The 11,939-nt window shown below is 37.3% G+C and overlaps 1 protein-coding gene across 1 annotated transcript; it reads right to left on the bottom strand.

Moving 5' to 3' along the window:
* Nucleotides 1–452: 452 nt before the first annotated feature.
* On the bottom strand, nt 453–5,684 carry LOC122148984 (adenylate cyclase type 2-like). Its single transcript, XM_042777810.1, has 4 exons — nt 5,211–5,684; nt 3,087–3,293; nt 917–1,090; nt 453–770 (listed from the first exon to the last, which is right to left on the bottom strand). The coding sequence occupies exons 1-4, from the start codon at nt 5,373–5,375 to the stop codon at nt 468–470; spliced, it is 849 nt and encodes a 282-aa protein (XP_042633744.1). The 5' UTR covers nt 5,376–5,684; the 3' UTR covers nt 453–467.
* Between the last annotated feature and the right edge of the window lie 6,255 nt (nt 5,685–11,939).

The raw sequence follows: 11,939 nt of genomic DNA, 5'->3' as shown, positions 1-11,939 counted from the left end.
GTGCTCTGCATGCTTAGCTAACATATGTGCCTTTAATATTTTTGCACTAATTATTTTGTCCAAAGGCGAAAACACTGGCCCCGGACACTGTTTCACACTCAAAAAATAAACATGAGATGCAAAAACAAACAATTACTGGACATGACAGCAACAATATTTTAACAAGCACCTCTAGTTTAAAAAAGTACAAAGAAATCGGTCAGAACTTCTGGAGAGAAATAGCGCAGACACAGAACAAAGATTAATCTAGCTAGTGCTATCTATTTCCAATCTATGTGTTCTGTCTGTGGCCATCTGTGTTACCACACACTATCAAATGGAAGACATTTTAAAATGCTATGTGTTCAGCATTCACATCAAAACTAAAGCACACTTTGGGCTTTTGAGGGGTTACAAATGAATAATGTGGTCTCGATTTTGAAAAGAAAAACAACACATGTTTGTTCAATTTTGTAATCGGCAAAATTCTATAAAACAGACAGTTTGATACTCTTGCATGACAGACAATATAAAACTAATTTAGCATATATATTTACACAGAGGATTATTTGCATTTGTTTTGTGCTGTATGTTTGCTTTGGCTGTGTCTGTGATTTGTTGGAGTGAAGTTGTATGAGCACCTGCTGTCTTTTTTCAATCTCCAGTTTCATGCGAATGCCAAGGCAGCGAAGAGTATCCTGAAATGTCTGCATGAGAGCTTTCTCCATCAGAAACTTATGGAATGCACCAACCATACTTCCACAAACAAACAGCACAGCATTTGACAGCAACTAGAGAGAGATGGGGGAGAGGGAAACTGACTTTTAACGTATCAACATTGAGGTGTTACATTCTTTTCAGCTTCTTTACATACAGGTTTGCTGAAGTTGAAAAACTGCTTTCCTTTCAACCAATCAGAAAGCAGATTTTCTTTTACCTGGTTGGTGATGTGGTGATTGGTGGGTTCGGGGGGTAACACTCCCACTGTGAGGTACACCAAAAGAACAATGATGTGAGACAGAAAGGTGATGATACTCAGGGTCACAGCATAGGTCATCTGGAACGGCAGCATTGTGTAGACTGTAATGATGATGAACAGGAAGAAGGGCACCTGGAGAGAATGAGATGAAGAGTGTAACATTAACATTTATTTAAGATAGGGCTGTCAATGTTAACACATGCGATTAATTTTACAATCCTAAACGCGCTAAAATAATTTAACACAATTAATGCAAAATTACTGAAGCACAATTTCTATTCTAACCCTTCAACCCAATTTAGCCTCTCTGCTTGCGATCAGATCATTTTAGGGCACTAAACTCTGGGAAAATTTTCAATCCAATGATCCAGTAAACAAATGAATTCAAACAATCAGTCCAAAACAGCGCTGATGTAAAGGAAATCAGGCTGATTACATCAGAGATGGCACAGAGATCAGAGACTCGCATTGCGTTTTCAGTGAATTATTCATTGCTCTGTCATATTCTGTAATTGTCTCTGAAGAGCGCGAGCCCTCACATGTCATGCTGTATGAAGTACAGACTGAACTGATTGTTAACAGATCCCACCGCTGTATGGCCATGAGATGCAAACTACGTTTTCTCGACTTGATAACCAGTTTTGAGGTAAAGACAATTACGGTGGCATAAAGGAGTCGTACAGTAAACACGCGTGAGTCCGTTATATTGATGTGTGTATGTGTGCTCTTGACGCACTGATTGCACTTTGTATTTATGCACAGGCACAGACATTTCTGTACATTCACGCTGTTTTCACACACACATTGCAATTATGTTTTGATTTGTCATGTTTATGTTGCTGTGTTTAGTCATTCTGAATGGATCCGTGTACTGTAGTAGATACATAAAGTCAGCAGGTGTTTGTTTAGGGTTTTTTTGGCATCTCCATGTGGTTTTGTTCGGTTACACAAATTGACTTCTCTAAAATGTAAAAAAGCTCTTTGCTGTTGCACTGTAAACATACTTTAAATTGCTTATTTATTTTTTCTTTCATATGTGCTTATATGGGCTCCTTTTATAATTTGGTTCTTTTGAGTTTTTTTTTTTCGAGTTTCTAAATGTCCTTTTTTGGAAAGACATCTAAATTTATCTTGAAAAAAGCTTGCAGAAAATACAGATTTTTGAGAACCATCCTTGAATCATTTGGTTTACTTTGCTGGAGATAGCAAAAGATGACAAAATTACCATTTGAAACAAGATAAATGGTCTGTGCTTAATTTTATGAAGTGTGTGATTACGTTTTTGTCCTCTGTGTGCAACGCTGTACTACACAGGCATTAGTAATCAAACACATAGAGCATTGTAACAGACCAAATTAATAAAGCACAAATTGGCTGCTCCAGTGATTAAACACAATTTAATTTTATGTTTTTAAACATAAAAGCAGGTTATGAATATACTTAAGATTCACAAATATCAAAACAACGTATTTACACCAGATGCGAGTGGCGCAATTTGACAAAAGCAAATAGAAGCCAGTGATGGTTCTCTTGCTGAAGAGACACTGAAGACTGGAGTAATGATGCTGAAAATTCAGCTTTGATAACAGGAATATAGTAGCCTATATGTTATTTTAACATTCAAATAGATAATTCAAATTGACAATATTTCACAATTTAACAGTGTTTACTGTGTGTTTTTTTTTTTTTTATAAATAAATGTAGCCTTGGTGAGCATAAGAGACCCCACCCCCCCAAAAATTATTTTTCTCTAATGATATTTTTCTCTACAAAAGGGGGGCCTGGCAGAAAAAGTTTGGGAACCACTGGCCTACTCAAACACGCAAACAGTGGAAAAACAATGGCACAATAAAAAAAGTCTTTTCAGGTCTTTTAAGGTTAAAATATTTTGCCTGTAATTGTTTTTTTCTTATATCCAATATAATATTGATACCATCTGGACAGTGTAATAAATCATGATATGAATTTTAGCTCATATTGCCCACCCCTACTATCAATTACTGCCAATATTGCATGTTTCAATTCACGACAGAGAACACATAAGAATGCTCCTTAAGTAAAAACTCCCCTTTTATGTGAAATCATAAAATATATAAATAAATAAAATAGTATAGCTAGTGTGTGTTACCTGGTCCCATGGTTGTATTGGTATGCCAGAAGCTGTGCCGAAAATAAAGGTGAATCCCATTGTGAGGTGTGTGGCCCACACGGCAAGGCCGAGTAAAGTTCTCCATCTCTGAGAGAGGGTCTCTGTACACATTAATATAAACACAGCCAGGAACAAACACAACGCTCCTCCCACAACTCCCACAAATACGCCATGGACCTTTGCATCCTGAAACACACACACACGGAGAGAGCAAGGTGTTAGGGACAAACATGCATTTCACATATAAGCCAGCTCATTCAAGGGGTTTGGAAACATTGTGTGTGTGTGTGTGTGTGTGTGTGTGTGTGTGTGTGTGTGTGTGTGTGTGTGTGTGTGTGTGTGTGTGTGTGTGTGTTTGGGGGGAAGTGGGCGTATCTGCTAGAGTGCATAATCTTCGGAAAAAAAAAAACAAAGAAACCTGTTCAAAAGATATTTGTTAATGCTCTCTCTAGAAAAACGCTGTGAATGTTCGTGCATCTACATGTTTGTGTAAGCAGTCTTTCATGGAAACATTAGTATTGCACATTAGTTGTCATGGAGCCATTAAGAGACTGTTGCTTCCCACACTATTTCTTCTATTTTCCCCCTTAAGGCAGAAAAACACAAACATAAAAAACAGAAGCCAAACATTTAGATCACTTGATTCCATCTGTCACAAAGATAACACTAGTTTAAAACTAGACACCATCTGAGTGAGCTTTTTTTTTTTGTTTATATATATATATATATATATATATATATATATTATATATATATATATATAGTATATAGTATATAGAAACACCAATACATTAAGGAATGAAACAAGTGTCTTATAAGTCTTTGAATCTTTTTCATATGCAGATTAGTCCTAAAACACTGAACAAATGTGTCAATAAATGTTATTTTATTTTAGTCAAAATATGACTATATTTTGGTCAATGAAAAATGAAGCTTTGGTGAACAAAAGAGACTTTCAAAAACATAAATATTGCACACATCTTACTAACCTCAAACTTTTGAACAGCAGTACAATTTCTACACTAATCATAGATTATCTATATAAAGTCAGAGTTAATAAAGGACGAAGCGAAAGATTAAATGACACTATCAGACTACCTATGTTGGCAAATCACAGCACTAGGTCGACCCCACCACTCACCCACGCACCAATATACACACTCACCACAGTGGGTCCTCCACTCATGTTATGTCAACCACTCTTAATTACCACTGAGCTACATCACGGACTTAACTTTCAAACACTCAGAAATACATCCCTCAGTCCACAAGCACACACACACACACACAGCTACATACTCCCATCACCCTATGGGCTTTGTGAAAAGTTCAAATAAATAGTAAAACGCACACATACACACACACCCACACAAAGAGAGCCCATACTAATTGTAATTCTGTTCCTCCCACGGGCCGGTTGGTGCTGAGAGAGGAGGTTACAGAAGTTCACACAGATGGTTATAGTGCTTATCAGCTAAAGAGATGAACAACAGTGGTACTGAAGGAGCGTTCTTGGCCCCTCTTCACATCCAGCTGACTCCAGAGAAAGTTTATGTGTGAGTTTATGTGAACATGTGACAGAGAGAGTGAGGAAAAAATCATTCTGATGGACCTGGCATAAACGGCCAATTATTACAATTAAAACACTCAATTTCCTGACACGGATAATGCCAGTTCACATGAGCATTGTGATCGTCAGACTTCAGATTACGCAACAGCAGAGGATCAGCACCTCATTAACTGCAGGATTATGTAAAACAGGCTGCTACAACCATCAGAAACCATCTGAACAGCAAAGGACAAAACTGATTCAGTACATGTTGAATATTGTCTTTGCTGTGGCAATTAATGTCCTTCCTAATTTTAAATGACTTGTTCGACAGCGCACACTTGCGTGGGTCGGTGTTTGACCCCCACATAAACTGAAGCTACTTAAGCTACTACTAAATACTGTAGAAACTTAATTTTCTGTAAAGTTGCTTTCGCAACGATTTGTATCATAAAAAGCGCTATGCAAATATGCTTGAATTGAATACTTGAATTGACCTTGGGCTGTGGGCATGTGTAAGCATGTAGTGCATTTGCATGAGTGTGGCATCTCACCAGTTTCAGACTGAAGAAGAGCACTAGCAATGTGGCACAGATGAGCATGCTCAGTCCCAGCAACTGAACGAATGTCTGGTATTGGCTAATGCCAGAAAATTTCCGGTACAGTGCTTCCTGTTTCAACAGCTGCTCATTCAGCAAGTACTTCCCTTTTGCTGGCATTCTGACCAATGGCAGTGTGGCGACTGAATAATACTGGCCAATCAGAGCAGAGTGATCAGATGGCACAGAAATACACCATCACCCATCCAGAAGAGTGCGGCTATGCTGAAATCCCCATAGAAACCACGTGAGAGTGTGTGGGAGGTCATTCCAGTGCAGAAAACTTCTGCTCTCCCATCCAGAGCACCATTCTGTGCATGTCCTTTACGATCCTTCTTCGTTCTGTATTCGCTCTTTCAGCACTTTTCGTCCTCACTCTGGTGCCTCCTGGTCCTGTTGGAGAGGGCTTCAGGATACCACGGCGTGTGTATATGTGGATGAGAGGGAATGCAATGTTATTACTGATTCTTCCACCGTCCAAAAAATTCCTGTCACACAAAAAAATAGAGAGAGTTATTTATTAGATATGCTACAATGATTAGACTAATCCAACACCTCTTTAGTCATTCTGACCCACTGAAGAGCCAAGTAACTAATATCAAGAACTTTTCATTTAGAAACTAACTCGGTTTGATTCAAAACCTGTTGAAACATGCAAATTTAGAGAGCATATTTTCAGGTCAACTCCTTAGATCTCTATAAACACTGCTCTGTTCAGTCATTCCCACACTGGAAGCTCTCTGTGTCTGTAAAAAGGCTTTTGGGAAGAGTTCAACATTTGTGTGGATTCAGTCCTCTCTTCATTACAGAGCCTAACGCTGATGGCTGCTGTCCATGGCATCTTCAGCCAAACCTCAGCTACAACTCACACTGTGACCAGCAGAGCTCTCCAAAGAAAAACCTGAGTGAACACTGGACACAGAGTATGTGAACTCTGCCCTGCTGGACACATAGAGAGCTCAGTGCAGACAGTGGTTAATGGTCTTACTGTGCTTGATGTAGTCACACTGCAAACATGCAGACTGTACAGGAAAGGTAAACAGTTTAAAAAGTTGGGGTCTGTTAGATTTTTTAAAGAAATTAATACTTCAACTCAGCAAGGATGCATTAAATTAAGCAAAAGTTGCAGTAAAAAACATTTGGCCTATAGTGTTGCAAAAGTTTTCTATTTCAGATGAATGCTGTTATTTTGAACTTTCTATTCATCAAAGAATCCCGAAAATCCTGAATGCATTCTGGTTTCCACAAAAATATTAAGCAGCAACATTGGTAATAATCAGAAAGGTTTCTTGAACTTCAAATCAGTATAACAGAATGATTTTTTTACTTACCTTTAATTTAGGTTAAAAACGCATAAATATATCAAACAATCTGTAGTAACAGACAAAGCAATAGTAATCATGTAATGAAAACAGTCACTCGCACTTCTGTGTTGTGACATTACTGTTGGTTCCAATATAGTCGGCACATTTTTTTTAAAAACCTGCATCGAATTGTGCCTTGGTTGTAAACTAATCCATGGTAAAATGAAATTAACTCAGCTGGATTTGATTGTTGACGATTTGGCATGATCTTGGATTATTTGGTTTTTCGAAGCTCATCCTGGACTTGCTGTCATAGCAACAGGTCCATAAGCTTAAATCTGCTCGGGAGCAGGCTTAGGGTAAACGTACCTATTAAGCTCAGCAAAATCTACATTGAGACATTTTCAGAGCACAAGATATTGGTTTCAGTACAAAAATTTATGTTCAAATAAAATATTAATCTCTCACACTAACATTTAATTTTATTTTAAAGGGGTCATATGATGCGATTTCAATTTCAAAAGTGTTACAAGCTCTTGGTGAATAAAGAAGATCTGTAAAGTTGCAAAGACTAAAGTCTCAAATCCAAAGAAATATTCTTTATAAATGTTAACAGTCAACCACACCCCCCTAAAACGGCTCGTTCTAACACGCCCGACAAGTCTACATCACGATGTGGGAATATTTGCATAACGCAGCCCAAATGTTCATGCAAAGAAAAAGGTGTAACTTTTATTCTCTCTGTAGCCGCCTCTGCCATGTTGTGGAGTCGCTGTGTGTTTCATTGTGAAAGCGAAACTACTTTGTTTGGCCTTCCAAAAAAGGACACGACTAGAAATCAGTGGTTAAGTTGTATTTCAACACTATTCCAGAACAGTTCAACCCAAACATTCAGATGTGTGCTGCGCATTTTATGGAGGACTGTTTCCTGAACCAGTAGCCTGCACAAAGGCAGTTCAAACTTTGCGAGGACAGTCTGATGCTTCTGACTCACAGCCTGTAGGTACGTTTTTTTATATTTAAATAATTTGTCAATGATGATTCAGTTTTGAGCAGTAGAGTATGCTTGTTGTTTGTTGTTTCTCAGATCACAAATGCAGACATGGGTTTATGTTTACACAGTGCGATATGCAATGCAACACATAAAAAGACAGTATATGTCATTATAATCAGTAATTATGTGCCCACTGGATGCAACAAATGCCTTGTTTGTAATGGGTTTTATTGGTTTTTTCTCATCTATTGATGTCCGGATCGCAAACAAATCTTTATATTTAACCGGATCTTCTTAGTGAACCGGTCGAACCAGTTCACCAAATCGTGCCTGACACTCCCTCTGACGCGAAATAAACCAATATCCCGAGTTATTCAGTTACTTCTAACAGTACATTGACTGAACCACTAAAAGAGAAACGATGATGGGATGTGCACGAGCAGAGCAGCAGGACTGAGTCTCGTGCTGCTGGCCTGGGAGACGGTATAGTGTGTTAAGGGCATAACATTTCCGGCACACGCTTGAGGCATTCGGCCAATCACAACACACTGAATAGTTGGCCAATCAGAGCACACCTCGCTTTTTCAGAACTATGAGCTTTTTAAAAATCGACGTGTTTCAGAAAGGCAGGGCATAGACGAGAAAAAATAATGTTCAAAGGTTGTTTTTTTTTTTTTACCTTAAACAGCATAAACACATTGCATTACACCAAATACACCAAATAATGTTCTTTTTAGCAATATCATATGACCCCTTTAAATGACAAAAGCATTTCAATTAAGATATACATCATTAAATGCAAAAAGTCTGGCAGAGCTTAATGGGTACATGTTTGTACCCTTTAAGCAGACCCCTGTTCCCATTAAGCTCATATCATGTTTTATTAAAAATTCTTCTTTATTTTAAACAACCTTTTTAAAGAATAATTGATTTTTTTTAATGTACAAAGTCAATCACAAAAAAAAAAAAAAAAAAAAAAACAGAACACAAAAATCAAGCAACAAGGCATTCAATTTGATCAGTTATATATTCATAATTAAGTGTCATTTAAGCACATTGCAACATCTAGACTAGTTCATGTACAGCTAAGAAACACAAATTCAAAAATCAAATAAAACAAACCAATAAAACATTTAATTCACGGTGATGAACACAGAAACTAGCCTCATTATGAAGCCTCTTATTAAATGGATGTCAGCTTGTCTATTTTCTCTTAAGGTTTGAATACACTACACAATTTTTCCCCTGATTTTCCACTGATTTACAGTCTGGAGAAGTTCACAGTAGTTGCCTAAGATCAGAGCCAGTCTCCAGATTTGAGTTGACAGAATCTATAGAAAAGAGGGAGTGGATTGATGGAATGCAGGAGATGCAGATAACTTGATCCTGATCCTTAAGAAACTTTAATTAATGCTGTCACACAACAAATCTGCTTCTAAGATAATATTACATAAACAAAAAATATAAAGCCTGTACAAATACTAGTAATTGTAAATATAAATAATTGGGAATCATGAAAAAAATATAAAAAAAATAAAATAAGCACTAAGTGCATTAAGGTCCAGAAATTTGTCAAGCTTTTTGTCAGGTGTCTTTTTTAATTATATGATGTCATTATGTTGCTGTCTTGCCGCCAGCCAATCGCTGCATTGCTGATCGTGGTTTCGAATATCGATACATCTGCCCTTTACGGAGAACACGAGAACGGGCAGTAATCTTAGACAACTTAATCCAGATATTTTAATCAAATCTGCAAATAAATTAGAAAAACCAAACAAGACAAAAATAACTTACAACTATCAAAACATATCACATATATCAAACAATCTCAGATATAAAAAACAAGTTGTGAAGAACGGGCCCCTGCACGTTCAACCCTCTAGTAAGCACTACATGTGCAAATCGGAAAGTTGTGTTCTGAAACTTACAGTTTGTTTTTATAGTACTATTACCTCTTATATGTCAAAAGATCAAAGGAATTTTGGTTTCTCAGTTCATGACCCCTTTAATGTATTTTTGATCAAATAAATGCAGCCTTGGTGAGCATACTATAAAAGACTAAATCTAAAAATTTAAATATACTAGTTGACCTCCTTTTTTAACTAATTGATCAGTTCATCGTCATTATCATCATCATGACCTATTCCTAATCTAAATGTGCCAGAAAACAATCTGCCTTACTACAACCACATTCTCAGGTGGAGGAAACGGTCCACAGAGGAAAAGAGCAGAAGAGTCTGTAAATAAGCTGCGTCCAAAGGTCTGGATTTCTCAAGGCAGGTTATTAATGTTTGAGGAGCGCAACCAGATGATTGTGGAAGCGTAAGCAACAGCTTCATATCTGAATGCACACACACTATGAAACACACCTATGAGTAACCATCCAGAGTATTCAAGTGATGCTAAACCTGGCTATGCTGACGCACTGCTGACAACATGAATCGAACTCAAAAGCAAATATTATAATAACAATTTTGTGTGTTTTCATTTCCTGTAAATTCATTGGATTACTAGATAAGTATTAGAAATATCCTCTAATACTAATACAAAAGCTTAATGCTAAAGGACACGATTTAAGGTGAAAGACAGAAAGGAACAGAGAGAGTGAAGGACTGCAGACTACAAAACGGAGAGAAATAAGCTCCACTGAAGTACCCCTGAAAAGAAGCACAGAAAACAGCAGAGAGAGCGAGAGAGAGAGAGAGAGAGAGAGAGAGAGGGTGAGTGATAGAGAACTGAGATGCTCCGTGATTTTCTCTTTGTTTAGGGTCATTAAAGTCTGCAACCGTGTCACTCTCTCACTCTCCCAGACAAACACACCCGAGCCAACAAGCGGCCTTTATATTCCCAAACTAAAGTTACCATGGCAAAGGAACAATCCCACAGGTCAATAACAGAAAGAAAGAATGAAAGAAAGAGACAAGGCTGGGAGAGAAAGAAAGAATGAGAGTGAATAGTTTCTCCATGCGGAAACAGGGAGGGTCAAATCCTCCTGGCTGCTGCAGTAGTTCCTGAAAGTGCACTGCAGAAGAGTGCTGAAGCTCTGAACCTACACAATGATCTGATGCTTAACATGAAACAAGCACAGCACTATAATCAGGCCGCCTCCTCAGGGTCCAGCGTTATGCAGCTGCACATAAACAGCACATCAGACTGCAGCACAGACCAGGGACTGCCAGACCTCACTAATGCTCCACACTATTAACAATAGAGGAATTTATTTTTCAAGGAAGCAATAATATTCACATCATCAACCCATGATGAATAATATACATTTTTTACAGGTCCATTATGTCATACGTATATTAAAATGATATAAAAAAATACTTTAAATTAAAATAAATGTAAAAAAAAAAAAATTAAATAGAAATGCTTTTATTGTTACTCAAATGTGGCATTAGTAGCTTAGAGTGTACTGAGAATCACTTAGGCTGTTTACTATTGTCCTCCTGCATTATCAACACACTATTTTCCTGTTTAACACTGTAAAGCTGCTCTGAAAAAAGTTTTAAGGCAAAAATCAACATGCGTTCTCTCACTCGTCATCATACTCCCTCCTCATGTCGTTCCAATGACATTCCTCTTTTCTGTAACATTATGCACAAAAAGGTATTTTGAATAATGTTTTTTGTCCATATAATAAAAGTTGATGGGTCAAATGTTATTTAGACCCCAATGACTTTCAGAATATCTTACCTACAGAAGAAAGTCGATATGAGGGTGAGTAAACAATGACAGAATTTTCACTTTAGGGTAAACTATCCCTTTAAGCCCTCTAATTTATGAATATTTTAGAAACAGTTACCAAAATTATTTAAATTGATATTATTTCCCACTTTCTTATTCCAAAACATCATAAAACATGAAGTGCCTCTCTCTCACACTCATCTTTTATCTGCACTTCTGTGGAAAAACATGTGATGGAGAAAACAGAAGACGGAAGTGCATGTCTGAAATCTGAATGTGAATTATTAAGAGCTGCATGTGATGTGACAGCTGGTATTGCCATTGGTCAAACCCAGGACAGTGGCCTTTCAACACATAAAAGCCCCATTTTCTGCTTTAATCCAGCAAAAACTATAAGAAATTGAATGATTTACACTTGTTATCTAGTCTGCTTTTCATCTCCCTTTTGTTGTCCATTCCATCATGTAGAGCTGCAGAATCCATTGAATTTTTTAAAATGCTAAATTATAGGCTAATCATTAGGGTTTTAATATGATTGTGATATGATTTTATTCATTCATCTGTGAAGTTTATAGTAATGCAGAGACCAAAGACTGTGCACGTGATTATCTTCCGTTAGGGTGTGTGCACTAATGACATCATACGCATAACATAAGCAAGCAAGCAAGACAAGGTCCCTGTTTAAATTTCCATTTGATT

Source organism: Cyprinus carpio, chromosome A20 (genome assembly GCF_018340385.1).
Source record: "Cyprinus carpio isolate SPL01 chromosome A20, ASM1834038v1, whole genome shotgun sequence".
Lineage (NCBI taxonomy): Eukaryota > Metazoa > Chordata > Actinopteri > Cypriniformes > Cyprinidae > Cyprinus > Cyprinus carpio.
Note: the sequence above shows the minus strand (reverse complement) of the source record. Positions and strands in the feature narration are given on the sequence as shown.

Coding starts and splice junctions, on each gene's coding strand:
- LOC122148984 (XM_042777810.1), bottom strand. CDS start 5,375: ATGCCAGCAAAAGGGAAGTACTTGCTGAATGAGCAGCTGTTGAAACAG. Junction 3,294..5,210: donor TCTTCTTCAGTCTGAAACTG/GTGAGATGCCAC, acceptor TGTGTGTTTCAG/GATGCAAAGGTCCATGGCGT. Junction 1,091..3,086: donor CAATACAACCATGGGACCAG/GTAACACACACT, acceptor CATTCTCTCCAG/GTGCCCTTCTTCCTGTTCAT.